This window comes from Caretta caretta, chromosome 3, assembly GCF_965140235.1.
Source record: "Caretta caretta isolate rCarCar2 chromosome 3, rCarCar1.hap1, whole genome shotgun sequence".
NCBI lineage: Eukaryota > Metazoa > Chordata > Testudines > Cheloniidae > Caretta > Caretta caretta.
This window is the reverse complement of record NC_134208.1, coordinates 201,943,146-201,961,077: the sequence shown is the minus strand read 5'-3', so window position 1 is coordinate 201,961,077 and position 17,932 is coordinate 201,943,146. Positions and strand designations below refer to the sequence as shown.

General features: G+C 40.1%; 1 protein-coding gene across 12 annotated transcripts in view; it reads left to right on the top strand.

Moving 5' to 3' along the window:
• Positions 1-17,932, top strand: part of PLCB4 (phospholipase C beta 4) — a 330,863-nt gene that overhangs the window by 224,598 nt on the left and 88,333 nt on the right. For all 12 annotated transcript variants that reach the window (XM_048842554.2, XM_048842557.2, XM_048842551.2 and 9 more), the window contains 8 exons: positions 4,018-4,099; positions 4,680-4,780; positions 5,400-5,457; positions 11,143-11,251; positions 14,637-14,847; positions 15,502-15,595; positions 16,280-16,359; positions 16,747-16,831. In XM_048842554.2, coding sequence (XP_048698511.1) covers positions 4,018-4,099; positions 4,680-4,780; positions 5,400-5,457; positions 11,143-11,251; positions 14,637-14,847; positions 15,502-15,595; positions 16,280-16,359; positions 16,747-16,831 — 820 coding nt within the window. The remainder of the gene's footprint in view (positions 1-4,017; positions 4,100-4,679; positions 4,781-5,399; positions 5,458-11,142; positions 11,252-14,636; positions 14,848-15,501; positions 15,596-16,279; positions 16,360-16,746; positions 16,832-17,932) is intronic.

The window sequence follows — 17,932 nt, the reverse complement described above, 5'->3', positions numbered from 1 at the left end:
GAAAATCAGGCCACTCATCTAGGTGCCTCTGATAGGGTGTGGCAGCCCTTTTTCCGGGCTAATTAGAGAAGCCTCTGGTGCAAGCACTCTCTCTTTTCCATGCCTTCCTTAGGAGAATATGGGAGGCGGACACTGAGCGAAAGGAAGGGGTGGCGGGGAAGCAGTTTAAGATTAAAGGAAAGGAAAACCCAGGCTGTTGACCCTGTCCTGCACTTGAGACCAGAGCTTTGAAGGGTAGGGTCCATGGATGTTCCCTTTCTCCCTCGGCACTGAGGTCCCAATGGGGATTATAGCCCCTGAGACCTGTTGGGTTCCAGTAAGGCCTACTGGGCATAGAGCTAGATATTGGTCTGTCAGGTGTCATGCATTGAGCAGCTTCATCACACATTCCTACAGCCCTGCTGGAGGGGCTGAGCAGGGTTTTCCCCCAGGCCTGGGGGCTGCTATGATGTGACGTCGCAGCAGTGAGGATAGGGAGGAGACTCTCTTCTCTGTCTCAACTGGCCCTCAGACAGCCTGGAGAAGGAGGAGGCCATCTACTGCACAAGGGACATGTTGGCATGGAGCAGATCAGAAGGGGAGTGGGGACAGGCACAGGGGCACAAGGTGGGGGCCAGGGTTGAGGGGAATAGGACATAGATGGGGACAGGAGGTGAAAGGAGGCAGGCCAGGGAGGTAATGGGTCCAGGGCTCACCCTGCCTCTAGCAACTATCAGACTCCTGACCTTTCTTTTCCCCCAGAAGCCGCCCTCACGTCTCCAGGCTTTGCCCCATCCCAGCATCTCCCCAGTGCTCCAGGCTCTCCTCATCCCTGATAACTCCTCCCCCCGGCTTCCTCAGGCACTCCCATTCCTTCTGCTTTTCCTAAACAACCCCTTAGACTCTATGCTGCATAGGCTACACCCTGCTTTCCTCCTATATCTTTATACTGGCTGACTTCTCCAGGCTACTCAGTCAACCCTGCCTCCTCCATCCCACATCTGTGGGTGAGAGGGATCAGCTTCCATCTTCTCCCACACCTGTCCTACTGCTCACGGTCACCCAGAGGAGGAAATACGTGAGCTAGAGTTGCACAAGACCTGGCAGCTATGGGGATATATATGGGATTTTCATTCCCTCAGGAAGACAAGTCTCCATGTCAGAGCTGGTGGGGACTAGGAACATGAGACAGGAAAATAAACTCTGTCAGTTTGATTTCATTTTGACATTGAAGCCTAAAGAAAGCCTGAGGGAAAAGTCTTCTCTGGGAAATGAGAAATCTGTGTTTCTTTGAACTTTAACATAGACCCCACTACAACCAGCAAAAGGCCTAGGCGAATGCCAAGCCTTGGGAAAGTGGAACTCTGTAGGCCTGATTCTTCCTAGGTCTGCACCTTGTGCAGTCATTTACAACAGTGCAAAGTGGTATAAATGCTACCAATTCGTAACAGTTTGCCCCGACTTTCCCTTGGTGTAATAGACTATGCAAGGTGCAGGACTCTATTCCTTTGTTGTTTTTTGGGGAATTTAACATAGCCTGTATGGGTATAAGCATAGCATAGCATAAATGTTTCCATCAATAGGTTGGGGAGGGAGCGCGCATAACAATTGGTGGTGGGCAAATCTCAGAGGCGTTCAGTGTTTACTTTACTTGCTTTGTCAAATGTATCTGAGCAGTTTTAATCTGGAAATTCATGTGCAAACCTTACAAGAACTGAGTGTTTCACATGAAGTTTGGTATAGCTTGGTCGAAAATGAAATGGTCATTATAAAAAGTAAGCATTTGTCAGTAGATACCACACTGCGACTGTCCTAAACTCTTGTCTGCACACGCTGGTTGCACCAATTTAACTGAAGTTTGTTAAACTAATTTTAGTTTAACCCCAGGTGGAAACATTTTTATGGGTTTAAAACTGGTTATATTAGTTTACCTTGAACCAAAAATTCACCAATGCAATCTAAATCTATATAAATTAGAGTGTAATGTCGCTGAAAATTAGAAAGGGTTCAATAGATAACAGCTGAGATTTTTTAAAAATAGGAGTGTAACTTTAGGCATCACAGCCCCTATTTCGATGGGAGTTACTGGGTACTCAACGACTTTGAAAATCGGACTACTTATTTAAGTCCTTAAATATGGACGTAAGAGTCTAACTTTAAGCACCTGTTTTAAAAAAATCTTGACCAAAAATATTAATTTATCATTTATATCTTTGGCTTGCTGATCTTCATTTTATTGGTCGGAAAATATTTATACAAGTGGTTTTCAGTGTTTTGGAGAACAAAACAAATCTTGATTGATATGGGAATATATAATAATGGGAACAGTGTATTTCACATCTTTCACTTTGTGTATTTACTTAGTGTCCATGATATTAATAAGAAGTCTTGGAAAATTCATTTGGTGATATAGAAGGCAGCGTATTTTAGTCAGATTACTGTTGTGAAGTCTTTCCTGATGTAATGCTCATGTTAGGATTATGGACGTGCCCTAAGCCACAGTATTTGTCTCCAGATCTGGACACCAAAGCTTGGGGAGTAGTTGGCCCCATGATTTTGGCTCAGCCCTTTGGGGGGGGGAAGGCTGGCTGTGATCTGACTTTTCTGAAGCTCATCTCCAGTGGAAACAGAAATAAAACAAAAGTCTCCATATTAATCACATCAGACATCATAGACTTGGATATATTGTGTTCCAAGTAAACATGAGGCTCTTAGGGTATGTCTACACTACGAAATTAGGTCGAATTTATAGAATTCGGTTTTTTAGAAATTGTTTTATATATTTGAGTGTGTGTGTCCCCACAGAAAATGCTCTAAGTGCATTAACTCGGCAGAGTGCTTCCATAGTACCGAGGCAAGCGTCGACTTCCGGAGTGTTGCACTGTGGGTAGCTATCCCACAAGTTCCCGCAGTCTCCGAAAATGAGATTCAAAAGTTTGCGGTTCTTTTCCTGTCTACCTGACCAGTGCATCTGAGTTGAGAGTGCTGTCCAGAGCGGTCACAATGGAGCACTCTGGGATAGCTCCCGGAGGCCAATACCGTCGAATTGTGTCCACAGTACCCCAAATTCGACCCGGCAAGGCCGATTTAAGCGCTAATCCACTTGTCAGGGGTGGTGTAAGGAAATCGATTTTAAGAGCCCTTTAAGTCAAAAAAAAGGGCTTCATCGTGTGGACGGGTGCAGGGTTTCATCGATTTAACACTGCTAATTTCGATCTAAAGTCCTAGTGTAGACCAGGGCTTAGTCTAATGGATGGTGAAATAAATCCATCTTTTATACAAAGAAACCAAATTGGTCCAGGAGTTTAAGTGTCTCAGTGGAAGTGGGAAGGAAGCAAATATGGTTGTACGTGGTCTGTCTGGAGGAGGAATAGCCTTGGTTGGACCGGATTAGAGAGCCTTTCAAGGGAAGAAGGGACAGCAAGGAAAGAGTAACAAAATTCTGTGTGTGGAAGATGGTCTTGGTGGAAAATATGAGGTATCAGAATTTAGAGAGTTTCTCATGGGGAGAAATAACTTCAAAAGAGAGGAGGAAGGAAGCAGAGGAATGGGAATGGATCAGGATTTCCTGTGGGATGACTGCCTTAAAATGGACACATTAATAGTGTAGAAGAGTAGGAGTCACAACTGTGAACACAGAGGAAGCAGCAAAGCCTAGAGTTGAGTTGGCTAATACCTACCTTGTTTGTAGACCCTGCTGCTTTTTTTTTTGACACAGTAAGTTGTCTATGTATCATGTTGAAAACTGCCAGCAGAATAACGTGTTGCACAACTCTTACTGAACAAACCTCTTAGTTCTTTGGGCAGATCACTGTTTTGCTAAATCTTTTAGTAGTTGCCTTACACAGAGAGCAGGTGGAGTATTTCTGCTCTGTGGAAGCTTACAGCATTATTACAACTGGGCTTGGTCCACAATTGTCTCTAGAGGTACGTGCATACGTCGTTTGAAAAAAGGGGGAAATGTTGGAGGAGAAAAGGAGTAAGAGACTGAAACTGATTATTTTAAAAGTGACTAACTTTTTTTCTTCTTTTTCTTAGTATTACCAGAACCTTTGCATCAGGTAAAACAGAAAAGGTGATCTTTCAGGCACTTAAGGAACTAGGGCTTCCCAGTGGAAAGGTATTTGCCAATTTAAAATAACATTTTTTATATTAAGAAATCACAGAATCGATCAGATTATATCGTTATGTGTTAAGTCATTTGTGTCATGTGAAAAAAACATGCCTTGTGTTCTCAGACAGGTGCGTCATCACTTCACTTAAACAGGAATGTTTACTAATGTGGTTTATACTAAATGGTACCAAAGTTAGATCGGACTTTTTTCTGATGTCCCAGTGTGTTGAATATTTAAATTCACACATTCACATGGTACCTTGAATGATTTTTTTTTTTAACTTTAACTTCAACAGGCAAAATAAAGACTATGTCCTTGTTCTGTATTTACTTTTTTACATATTATTATTATTTATTTTATCATTCACAGACTTAATGTTACCATGTAGTCAGAATATAAGTGCACTAAACAGATTTGGGGTAAGGAAAAAATGGAGAGCTCTTCTCAGAAAATATAAATAAAGCTACGTGCATTAGGCACATGTTACTAATACTTTTCTAATACTCAGACATGCTGATAGAATAGAATAAGTAAATTGGCTCTTTCTTGCTAAATCAACCTTTACGTTTTGGTTTTTTTTTCCAGAATGATGAAATTGAGCCTCCCGCTTTTACTTATGAGAAATTTTATGAACTAACCCAAAAAATATGTCCTCGTACGGACATAGAGGAACTCTTTAGGAAGATGTAAGTTAAATATTAAACTAATTTTAAATTGTTTTACTGTCATTTTAGTCTATTTCTAGTATTACCGGTACAACACTGAACATGGTAAAGAATTTCCAACCGTAACTCCTAATTCCATGTACAGTATTTGCAAACCAAGTCACATCTACATTTTCTTGTCTTTTCCCCCAAATTATTCATGTAAAAGTTAACTCTGTATTTTAGAGCAACTTTTACATGAGTTAAAAGAAGCACCTGGAACTTTTTTTGCATTGGCTTTACTAACTACCTACAGTTTTAACCTGCTCCTTTAGGTTATTAACACAGTATGTGAACTAACTAGATTAAGCAAGAAGTCTAAAAGTTTGTTCAATCAGATTCTTCTCAAATGGAGGACTTACATGTTGTTTTCTAAATTAACATTTGTTAAATCATACTGAGAAGAGAGGGTATTATTATACTGTAGCAAGCATAGACTGTTTGTTTGCCTTGACAGTGTTTGTTCATTTTGAGAATACATAGCTACTTCAGTGTTAGGAAACTGCAAGGTTTAGAAAGTATCAACAATGTCAACATGTAAATCATACCTACTGTAGCATCATACATGAAAACTTACTTTTTCTAATAAATTTCTTTTCAGCAATGGAGACAAAACTGATTATTTAACGGTAGACCAATTAGTGAGCTTTCTAAATGAAGTAAGCTTTTTCATACATTAACTACCATACAAGTCTGTCTGCAGTGGCTTGCTTCTTCCAGTCTTCTCATTGCATGTATCATGCCATCATTTGCTGTGCTTTTGATCTGCTGATCTTTTCATTATGGCAATATCCAGGTGCAAAAATCAGCTTCAACCGTATATGTTCTTGTGCTTTCTCTATGTTGGCTTTGCGGATTGCTTCTGTTGATTACTTGCTGTGGTGTGAAGCTATTGTTGTGTATGTTTTATACATTTTATACTGTTATATACAAAGTAATTTCAACTAAACGATACTCAGTGTTTTGTTATAAGCAGTTATTTTACTTTTAGGCATCTGATTGCTGAATCTGAATAACAGAAAAATGAAGTGGGCTTTTATATGTAGTGGCTTGATTCTCCACTATCAAATATTTTCTGTTTATTACAAATCTGTGGATCATAAGGATATTTTAATGGATTGTATGTGATTCTGAAAATATTAATATGTAGGATAGAAGGAACTATATTGGCAGCAGTATTTCTAAAATGCACATTTATTAGCAAGAGTCTGCAGTGTTTCTTCAGTCTAGTCTCTGAAAAAGTGTTTTATTAAAGTGTGTGATTTTCTTCTATTTCTAAATCATATTAAGATAAGTGGGAGTATGATTTACAGAGTTACACACCACTTAAGTGAATTTGACAGAATTTACTTGAAACAAATGAAGTATTGCGAACACCAAGTAATTCCCCAGCTTTTGTGCCACAAAACTCTTTTTTTTCCCAACAGACTGCAGAATTGTATTCCTTCTCTATAGTCTTTGAGTGAACTGACAAGTTATCCAAGAACAAACTTAAACAAGAACAGCCACAGCAAATTGCTATTTTCTCATTTCTCTATGCAGAGATTTAACCATGCATCAGTGTATCTAAAAGAGGGCCCCTTTGCTCCCTGTTCAAAAAGCAGTATATACCTTATTGATCTCCAAAAGTGAACCAAACACAAAGGATTTTTTTTAAAAGTAGTAGAGGAAAAGTAGTGATGAAATGAACAGTTTTACCGCTGTCCAGTGGACTAGGCACATGGAGTAAACCACGCTCAGTGGCTGCCCCAAATGTGGCCCAACCTTGGAAACAGTTACATACATGCTTCATCTGACTACTATGAGTAGTCCCATTGAAATCCATGGTCACAAAGCTAGGCATATGTGTAAGTGCTTGTAGGAACGAGGATTGGTATGATGTGTAAATAATCCACACCCCCGAGTGACATAAATTACACCGACCTAAGCACCAGTGTGGACAGCACTATGTCGGTGGGAGAGTTTCTTTTGCCAACATAGCTACTGCTGCTCATTGAGGGTGAGTTAATTAAGTCGACAGGAGAGCATTCTCCCTTCGGCTTAGAGCGGCTCTCTAGTGTAGTCATAGTCTGAGTAGAGTTTAATGTGTTGGTCGTGATGTGTAAGGCCTTAAGTGACCTGGGACCTACTTACCTAAGACATCGTCTCTTTCTCCCTTCACGTATGGCCTGCACTCTCTGTAGTCCGCACAGGTGCTCGAGCTGGAAAACGTAAACGCTTATTGAGAGAGATGAGATGGGTGAGGTAATACTGTTTATTGGACCAACTTCTGTTGCTGAAAGAGACACAGAGCTCTTCTTTAGATCTGGGAAAGGTACTCAGAGTGTCACAGATAAATACACAGTTGTTAAGCATAAGAGCTAACAACATGTTTAAAGGGGCCATTGAGAGTGAAGTGGGCCATTAACAACTCTGCAGTCATAGAACCAAGGAACCAGGGTTACAGATTGTTGAAAGAGACAGTAAAGGGTCGTGCAGGCTTCCTTTGAAGACAAGGGCTGTGAGGCCAGATATGGAGTGATTGTTTGACGGTTGATACAGTGTTTTGGTCTTTTTGGTCATTTTTCTGCGTGAGTTCATTTGAGAACGTAGCGATGGTCTCATTCCACCCATATTTGATGGGGACCACATCCTGAACGCAATCTTTCCGGCATAGGCGCTGGCTTTTATTGTTCCTCGGGGGTGCTCCATCCCCACTCCATCCCCATTCCTCCCTCAAGGCCACGCCCTCACTCTGCCTCTTGCTCCCCCCGCCTGCCCGCCACTGGCTGTTCTCCGCCCTCCCCCAAGCACCTCCCCCAGCCGCCAAAGGGCTGATCAGCGGCACTGCCGAACAGCCGTGTCTTGTGGGTGCTGAGCAGTCATGATTTTTTTTCCATGGGTGCTCGAGCCCAGGAGCACCCATGGAGTGAGTGCCAGTGCTTTCTAGAACACCATCTTCTGGCCTTCAAATAACCCTCCCAACCTTACCAAGCTCATCATCAAACGCAAAGCTCTGCACAAACCACGACATACCAACTCAGTGGCACCAGACCCCGCCAGAGCAACAGATGCAAAACCTGCAGACATCTCTCCACTGCTACAATGATGCAGACCCCTCACAACACCTTTTAAAATCTATGAGCCTATCTCAACAAGTGGTGTCCCTCGTCCAGTGCATCATATGGCTCAATAACAACTCTGTGGGTACAGCACTGTGTGTGTAGATGTGCCCTAACTCTCCTTTGTTCTATGGTTGCAGAACTGTTAATGGCCCACTTCATTTTGAATGGTCCTTTGCAGCATGGTAATTCCTGTGCTTAACAGTCTGTTCCACCTTGTACTTAGCTATGACGCTATCTTTCCCAGAACTGAAGAAGAGCTCCGTGTAATTCAAAAGTTTGTCTCTTTCACCAGCAGAAGTTGGTCGAATAAAAGATACTCCCTCACCCACCTTGTCCCTCCCATGTCCTGGGACACACATGGCTACAGCAATCCTGCAAACAATAAAAGTTTATTACCATTATAAAAAAGAGGTGGCTGCTGGCAAGGCGTTCTTAGTGAGGATGTGCCCTGGAACTTCTGAACTTGTTTCCACTTTGTTCCAAAATAGCCTGAATTTGATGACCTTCCAGGCATGTTGTAGGTTGCAAAAGCAATTTGTTTGATAGGGTTTTTAGGGAAGGATGAGCGTATGTTCCTGGGTATCTCTGATTTGGAAGTGAGGCTTTTCTGGAGTTTTTTTCATTTTTTTTATTGTCTGTTGGCTGAGGTAAATTGTTAGCTCCATTTTGACTGTTTAATGCTGCAGGCTGACAGTTAATTTAATTATGTATCATCATTAATGCTGGTGAGTTGTTTTAAAAGTCTAATTATTGTCAGGCACTTCTGTGCATGTGTTCTTTTTTTAAGTTCAGTCTAAAGAAAAGGAAAAATAATAGAAAAATGAAACAGACCTAAAGCTACTGAGATTTCCTCCTGCCATTTACTCGCAGCCACAGATTTTAGCTTTGGTCTATGTGTGTAATTATCAAAAGTAGTAATTCAGTACAGGCTGGCCTGGACTCCTGCTTTCTGCTAAGCAAAGAGATGAGATGAAATGGGAGATTGGATCCTTCTTGTTTAGTAAGTTTCCCTTTTCTGTTTTTGGTGGAGAGGGGCCAATATTTCTGCTGGACCTCATAAATCCCAATAATGAAACTGGTTTCTAGCAAATCATGAGTTGTTTCACATATCCGCAAGTATTTATCTGGCTAGGAGGTAAATGGCTAGGTGGCCATATTTGGAGAGCATCTGTTTCTTCCCTCTTTCTCTTTCCAAAGTAAACAGGCACCCTCTACCCCTGCCCCCCTTAAATGATTTACCCTCCTTTTGTTAAGGAACACCTAGTAGAAAGGTATGGATCCTGTCTAATGTGGTAACTAGAACAAGCAACAGCAGCTTTGCTGGACATATGTGATTAGTCCTGGGGCCTTTATGCTTTTCATATTGGTCAGCTATGTTGTTTTGCATTATAAATTCCCTGTGCCAACAAACTCACTAGCATAAAACATTTATGCAAGGGATCCTGCTTGACATTCCTTTTTTTTTTATAACATCACACAAATTGTCAAGTACTACTAGAATTGTTTTTAATTAAGTAAACTTAAAGAGACTTATGTTTTGCCCAAATGGGGAAAAAAAATAAGATAATGAGCAGTGATCATGATGACAACAACAAAAATATTACTGTTAGTTCCCTGCAATAATTTTTTGGCTGTGATCGCTAAGAAGCGTTGTTTACCTTCTCCCATCTATTTTCTTCCCCTGTGTCACCTCTGTTCTATTTACGATTATCCATGGAAGAGTGAAGTGGGGAAGATCACTCTTCTTTAATAAGAGCCTCCCCTCCTCTTTCTTTCAGTTGTTTCAAATGATGCATTTTCACTATTGGTGCAAAGTTTGTCACGTGTGATTACATGTGGTCGGCTGTACAGTTGCATGCTAGTGTTGTTCTCCTGAGAGATGCTTAGCAAGGTGTGTCTTGCGTTCAGCTGCTTACATTTCATATTTCATCTGAGATTTACTTAGATATCTTGATAGCCAACGTATAGTGAATTTAACAGCTATACTTCAGATGCTGTCAACTGTCCATAGCATTAATAAAAGGATGCTTCATTAACTGCATGTTTAAATGGGCATTAGTTGTAATTTCTTAGAATTAACCAACCACACATACCAATGTGTTGGTTGTAAAGCTGAGATCAGGTTGCTTATTTTTGATTGGACATAGCTTGATGTTGAACAGAATATCAAAATATTTGGATGTAAGGAATTACAGCAAATGCTTATAGTGCCTTAAGCCATAGACATCCCACACTGTCCACTCCTAAATTATTGGTCAACAGTACGGGGGTGGCCTATGTTACATTTTTGAATGTAAATTACAGCTTTAAAACTGCACCTACCTGGGTAAAAGAGTGTTTCCATGGTCATATTTGTTTATTTGTTTTGCTTTTGCATCCGCTTACATGCCACTACTCAGTTGAATTATGTTTTTAATTTTTTTAATGGAGAATCAGGCACACCATGTGCAGCTCGAATCCAGTGTGAATAAAAGTGAAAATTGCATTGCACACTCTAAAGTGAATGTGTCATGAATCAGGCCTTTAGAGATTTATTGGAAGTCACTGATACCTACTATGCCTAAATATAGTCCAAACAATATTTGTGTATGATATCATGAAATCCCTACATCATTAATTGCTATACATTTTGGGATGACACTGTGAAGATGTTTTTTTAATGATTTTCGTATTTGCTCTATGATCCTAAGGTGATTTTTTCAGAAAGCCCCAGTAGCTCCACGATTCGCAGAGATAACAGACACCAGTTAACATATTTCCAAATGCAGTTTTCGCATAGAATATTTGTAGCAACTTATTATTTTTTTTTAATGTTTATTCTAGTCATCCATATTGATGAAGACACAAGTTTTATGAAGGGATAATTATGTAACCATCAGTCAGGCCCATCAGTTTGTATGACCTACATAAAAGATTTCTGACGAAGGAAGATGATTTACCAAGTTATTAAAGGATCTGCTGTTAATTGTCAACATTTTATTGGCACATACTCCACATGCGTTATTTTATTGTAATGAGTAAATAGCAATAATACATGTCAGATGAGCAAACTGCCTGTTGTTTTCCTAGATAACTAGATTTAAATTTATATAGTGCTGAAGTTACAATTGGGATATTCTGTAAGTTCTAGTTTAAAAAAATTGTCCAGCTCTTTCTTTTTCATCTGCAGTAATGAAAAGTTCTTGGCATATAGCCTTGCAGTAAGTAGTCCTGCTAAATTATGTTATTTTCTAACCTTAGCATCAACGAGATCCTCGTCTGAATGAAATTTTATTCCCATTCTATGATTCAAAAAGAGCAATGCAGATAATTGAAACATATGAGCCAGATGAAGATTTGAAGAATAAAGGTAAACAAAGTGGGAATATCTGTGTATCAAAAATTAATACCACATTTCTTTAGATACTTTAAATTTTAAAAAGCACGTAAGTGACTTAGGAGCCTAAGTCCCAATGAGACTGAGGCCAGATCTGTACTATAAACTTACATCAGTGAAAAATCCACACCCCTGAGCATCGCAGTTATACTGACCTAACCCTCAGTGTATACAGTGTTATGTCAATGGGAGGGCTTCTTTCACAGGTACATAGTAAAATGCTATGTTAGCTTTAACCAAAGCAATAGGGGTAAGTACCTTTGTGCTCTCCTAATCTTCTCTATATGCTGCAGAGGCTGAAGGCATAACATAGCCCTGGGGGCTTGTCTAAGTTGCAGCATCCTACTCAGTCTTCTCTAAGCCTCAGTTTTGCCCAGAATCTCTGCAATACCACTAGCTGCATCTCCATCCCTGGTGTGCTCCTCCTGCCTCAGGCATGCTTCCTCCACAAGGGATTGTGAGGAGCCAGTGGCTGTCTTCCTTGGTTCCTGCACCACAGGAAACAGGGCTTGTGGGGTGCTTTGACTTCACTCTGGTCCTTTTACCAGGAGTAAAGCAGTTGAATGAGGGGTAAGGATCTCATCCTGTATATGTTGCTCCTAGTTTACTCTGCTATCCTTGCATCACACTATCTTTTAACAGATTGCTTATGAGTTTTTGCTAAAATTGAACCTGTGAGCTGATGGTCCCTCTATAACTTCTCAGGGCACTCCAGTAAAAAAGGGGAAGGCTTTCAACCAATCCTCTGGCTATCAGATGGAAGATATCTCCTCTCAATAGCAGGGTATTTCTTTTTAAAAAATGATCTGTAGGACACCCCAAGATCCATTGTTTTCTCTTCTTGGAGTCATGGATGGGAATTTTGAAGGCATCAACTTTATAGCTTATTTTGTTTTCCACCCTATATGTACCAGAAACTCCCCTTACTAATTACCTCCTTTTCTTTTTAATCTAATCCTATTTGTTACATGTTTAATGAAGTTATGGATCTACTGTCTAGATGCCAGCATATTCCAAGTGTTTTCCCATAATGTACAAGCTATAATGAGAATTGTTTTCCCCTGTTCAGAAAGATATGCACCCATCTTTTGGGTGTGCAGAAGATAAAGTGAACCAGTAGTTTATGAAGATACAGTTTCTTGTCTGCAAAATACCTATCTAGAAGCTGATGTCGGCATAAGCTTCTATACAGCTTTCATATTCTTTCAACCAGTCATTGAGTCATGGTAGTGAATTGAGCCTATTGTTTTAATTCTTTCTTTCTTTCTTTCTTTCTTTCTTTCTTTCTTTCTTTCTTTCTTTCTTTCTTTCTTTCTTTCTTTCTTTCTTATTTCTACTGTGATGTATGTAAATGCAGAATGTCTGCTGCAGAAAAGTCGATGGGGTTTTTCTGATGTTTGTCTTTCCTTGGTGGGGTTAGTTCATTGTGGTTTTACCCCAATGGAATTAGTGGGAGAAGGGGAGGAATTGGCCCCAGAAGTTGTGGATTCCCAACAACCTGCCTACGTTGGGGATCCACAACTTCATCTGGCTTTAAACCATACTGTCCTCTTGTTGGGTGGTTGTTCCCAAGTTCAGTGTGGAGACACAACCAGACTAGGTTCTGTCCAGTATCAGATGGGGTTGACATTTTGAAAAGCACATCATTCCACCCCCACTAGTGTGCCCTTGTATGCACTGTGCATGTGAGGTCACGCCAGTAGGTCATGCTGGAGGGTAAGGCCCACACCAGTCCTGGAAGTACCATAATGTCTGGTATTCTGGGAATGCATGAATTGCCACCCTACCCCAACATCCAATGGAGGCATGGCTTATCTGTGTGGTGTCTGTTCTCTGCAGTCCTTTACAAGACCCCTATTCCATAAGGCACTTAGGCACATGTGTGCACTGAATAGCACTGTGTGGGAGGCAAGACCTCATTCGCTGCACAAGAGCTGTAAGAAACCAGTCCTGCCTTGGTCACCGTACAGCAGGGATAGTGAATTATTTTTTTGTCAAGGTCGAAATTTCTTGGTCAAGGTGTAGTCAAGGTCCATACTCCAGAAAAAATAATTAAAATAATAACAACAATAATGATAATAGGTAAATAAAAAGATTTGGGGGTCCATTCAAAAGCAGCTGGCGGTCTGGATTTGGCCCATGGTCCGCCTATTGACTACCCCTGCTGTATGGTAAGGATCAGTAACTAGAACTCAACCCTTCCTCGTGTGCTGTGCAGTACATGAATGGCTCAGTAAGCTCAGGAGCTCTTTGGGAGAGTAGTTATAGACACTTTCTCCTTCTGCTAGGCTGCTAACTCAGCCTCTTAATTATGTTATCATTGAGGGAGGACTTCATTACGTTGCTAAAATCATAGCAAATATACAACAACTATACACAGTAGTGATTTTTTTTCACTCTCTTATACTTTTTCCTCCAGACTAATCGCATGTCGTGCTTGGAGCTACTTTATTCTGCTGTTTTTAAGTTCTTAGTGTGTATGGGGGGGGGGGGGTAAATTTCTTAAGATGAGAATGTGTTGGGGTTTTTTTTTCATTTTCTCCTAACTCAAAGCCAGCTGAAGGGATTTGGCTGTGACCAAGAATAGAAAGTTCAAAGCCCCAAGTGAGACTTGTTCAGAAAGTTATGAGCAAGTGAAAGCTGGGGGGTTAGGGATTCTCTGTTGGAACAAAAAGGTCATGTGAAACAAAGTAAAATTGGAGCTGCTGTTAGCCATCCCTTGCCAATAACAGAGCTCCCATGTCTGACATTAGGAAACATGAACTTCAAGTTCAAATTGCATTCCAATTGTGTCATGTCACTATTTTGATGGTTAACTGCCCCCCCCCCTTTTTTTTTAGCATGAGGCCATTTTTAAAATAGATACCACAGGCAGATTCTGATCTGGCTTACACCAGAATCTAGCCCCTCGTCTTTTACAATTTCTGAAGCACAAAACAAAAAGAGGAGGAAGAAAACGTACTATGAACACTGTGATCAAAGTTACTGTGCACACACAGCCCTATTTTCTAACATGGCTTTGTTTATGCAGACAATGTTTTAATTTTCATTGTCAGGAAGATAATCTGCTGTATATACGCTGAACAGTAGGATGGTTAGCAAAAGTCTCGAACCTTCCATGGTTTGGAATTAAATCCAAAATAAATTTCTAGGTCATGCTAATAGAATCTTTGGATTCCAGCCTTTGAAAGACTGGGAGAGTCTTGTACTTAAATTACTGTTGCTAATTTTCTTTCATCTGCTGTTATAAAATACCAGCTCCTCTTCTGGGTAGCAGTGTCTGTGTTCCTTTAAACACTAACAATCTGTATTCTCTGCATAAATACAGAAAACACATAAAGCTATTTTTTCCTTCCAGGTCTCATATCAAGTGATGGATTCTGCAGATATTTGATGTCAGATGAAAATGCCCCAGTCTTCCTTGACCGTTTGGAATTATACCAGGAAATGGACCATTCTTTGGCTCACTACTTCATCAGCTCCTCCCACAATACCTATCTAACAGGCAGGCAGTTTGGCGGGAAGTCTTCTGTAGAGATGTACAGACAAGTGCTTTTGGCTGGTTGCAGGTTGGAAATATAGGATAATGGCTTTCATAGTTCATATTGTTTTAGGAAAATCAATACTTCATTTTATTTACCTCGGCAATTATATATGATACCATGTAAATATAATAAGTATGAGAAATATGAAAAGTATCATAAGTAAAAATCTTTATTGTACAAAAACATACGGAAAGAGTCGCCTTTAGGAAGTTGCAGTATTGTGCGGGGAAGGGGTGTGTTGGAAGATGTAGGCTTCACACACTTCTGCAGTTCAGAGGGATTTGTGCTGTGTGATTAAGCCAATCTGCATTTTTGTGGATATCAGTTTGACTTCCAGTTTAACTACTTGCAGTGCGTAAATACGGTATATCCAGATTAGCTAATGAGAGAGTAAATAATGGAGTTCTGATTAAAAAAACCACTTTCACTCAGACATTTTACACTCCCACACACACAGAGTTTAATGTAATACGTCCATAGTTATAAAATCAAATTGACATGATAAGAGTTTGTGTATTACATACAGCATGAGAGGAATTGTAGCGCTTCTAAAATTGCATTGTTATTTACTCTAGCCTCTGCTCCTGAACAAGACAGATTGCTTGGAGTTTCTGTCAAATGGCTTGTATATTTATGGAAATATTGTGAAAATTGACATAGTTGTTATTGGGTTTTTAGATGTGTTGAACTGGATTGTTGGGATGGAAAAGGTGAAGACCAAGAACCAATAATAACACATGGGAAAGCAATGTGTACAGATATTCTTTTCAAGGTAGAATTTATAGATCATTGATAACTTCAAATTTATACGTCAAACTTTAAGCCCAAATCCTCTCTCCAACACCCAGATGGAGAAATTTAGCTAGCAAGTAGGGAACTCTGCAGAGAGAGGGAATCCCACCCCCACAACACTGCATGGCTGGTCCTACATCCTAATGGAATGAATGATTTAAATAGGGGTGGGTCCTATGTCCTGAACTCTCAACAGCTTACTTCTGCCTCACTTCCTCTTCCCACCCCGTTCTGCATGAAAGCATTCAGGGAGCCCACTCAGGCACTCTGTATAGTCTCTCCAAATCCTGCCACTCTTATGCACAGCAGAGTCAATAATGGCTCTGCTGCAAAAGTCCCCCTTACCTGTGGAAGTGACAGATGAAACACAGGCGTTGTCCCTTCAGCCAAAATCCTCCTCTGGGCAAGATCAGCTGTCAGATCCCTATGTCTCAGAGCAGCACTGAGCTTGTGGCTGTAGCTACCATCTTCCTTCCTCAGGTGGAGTGAGAGTTTTTTAAACATGGAGTGGGAGTAAATAGAGAAATGAAATAGACCCACTTTGTTCTGTCTGTCTTTGCTTCATTTACTATAGAATCCATCATGTTCTGTGTCTGTAAAATATTTCTACTCATAATTGCCACTTGATGTGTTTTAACATGAACACTTTCTTTGCATTTTAAAGGATGTCATTCAAGCCATTAAGGAAACTGCATTTGTTACATCTGAGTATCCTGTTATTCTTTCCTTTGAAAATCACTGCAGGTATAAAGTATATTCATCTTCCATTTTTAATACTGCAATGAAAGAGCAATTGCACCTATGATAAGGCTCATAATAGTTCAACTTGACTTGGAAAACTTTGTAACAGGGTTATGCAGATAAATTAGATGTCACTTTGAAGAGATCCAGAGATGTTGGCTTTAACACAAAGGTCAAGCTTTGAATTGTTTTAATAATGCTGTGATTCAGCAGTGAATTACATTCGAAGGTCACATTAACTGAATAATATTTAATCAGCACATTACTTTGGTTTAAATAAATTCATGCATTTCAGTTATATTAGTTCGTTTTTTATAAACAGTTAAAAGTAGTAACAGGTTTTTGTTGCTGAATGATGGCTTGGAATTAACTAATGTCACTTTTTTCCAGCAAATACCAACAGTACAAGATGTCAAAATACTGTGAAGATTATTTTGGCGATCTCCTTTTGAAGCAACCTCTAGAAACACATCCAGTATGTATCTTTAAAAATTGTGTTTATATTTCTTGTTAATTTTATTAGAGCGATTTAATAACTTGAGACTATTTATTAGAGCGGTATAGTAACCAATGGTGGAGAAACTTGTGTGTGCCTGGGCCTTAGTTTTCAAACATCACTATTGATTTTGGGCTTCTCAGTTTTTGGGTCCTTAGCTGGTTCATTTAATTTCTTCTGAACAGAGTTTGGGGAAGGACTTCTGGCAAGGGTTGGGGAGCCATGTCCCCATGCTGAGTCAAGCAGGGTTGCCTCCCCTATAAAATAGACCAAGTGTAGTGTCTTTGCTTGTGACCTCACCCACCTTGTCTCTCTGTAATTTCCAGTTATTGATGCTCTAATTAATGCTAAACTGTATTAATGCTAAGTGGCACTATGTGCAAAAATCTTATTTAAATGAATCTCAGCCATACATGGCAGAGCATTACAGGATCTAATGATGAATACATCTCGTGGGTATAAGCAAGCACTGTGGCCAGTCCACAGCTGGTACAGAAGAACGTGGTGTCAGGAGTACAGTAAGACCAGAAACAGAAGGAACAAAGCAACAAAGTACAGACGGAAAGAACAGCCACAAAGGTTGCAGGATCTCATCAACATGCCGCTTTTCAATGCCCCAGAGAACTTCAGCTTTGACAAATCTTCACAGTGGACAGACAGTATTTTGGAAGATTTCGACTTGCAAACAAACTTTGGGAAGAAACTGGAGATATTCAAGTATCTTCTTTAATTTATGTGGGGAAGCAAGCAAAGCATATCTTTAAATCCTTTGACTTTACTGCAGACTGTCGCAAAGATGGGTATGAAAGGGTTCTGGCTTTGTTTAATGCATACTTTATACCTCAGAGAAATGTGGTTTATGAAAGAGAATGTTTTCATGAAAGCATTCAAGAACCAGGGGAAAATGTTGAATATTTTGTAAGAGTTCTGCATATATTGGCTGAAAACTATGATTTTGGGAATGCAAAACATGAAAATATCAGACACAGGCTGGTTTATTGGGTTAACAGATAAAAACCTTTCATAGCAGCTGAAATTGAAGAGAGATTTAACCCTAATCTCAGTTATTTAAATAGCAAA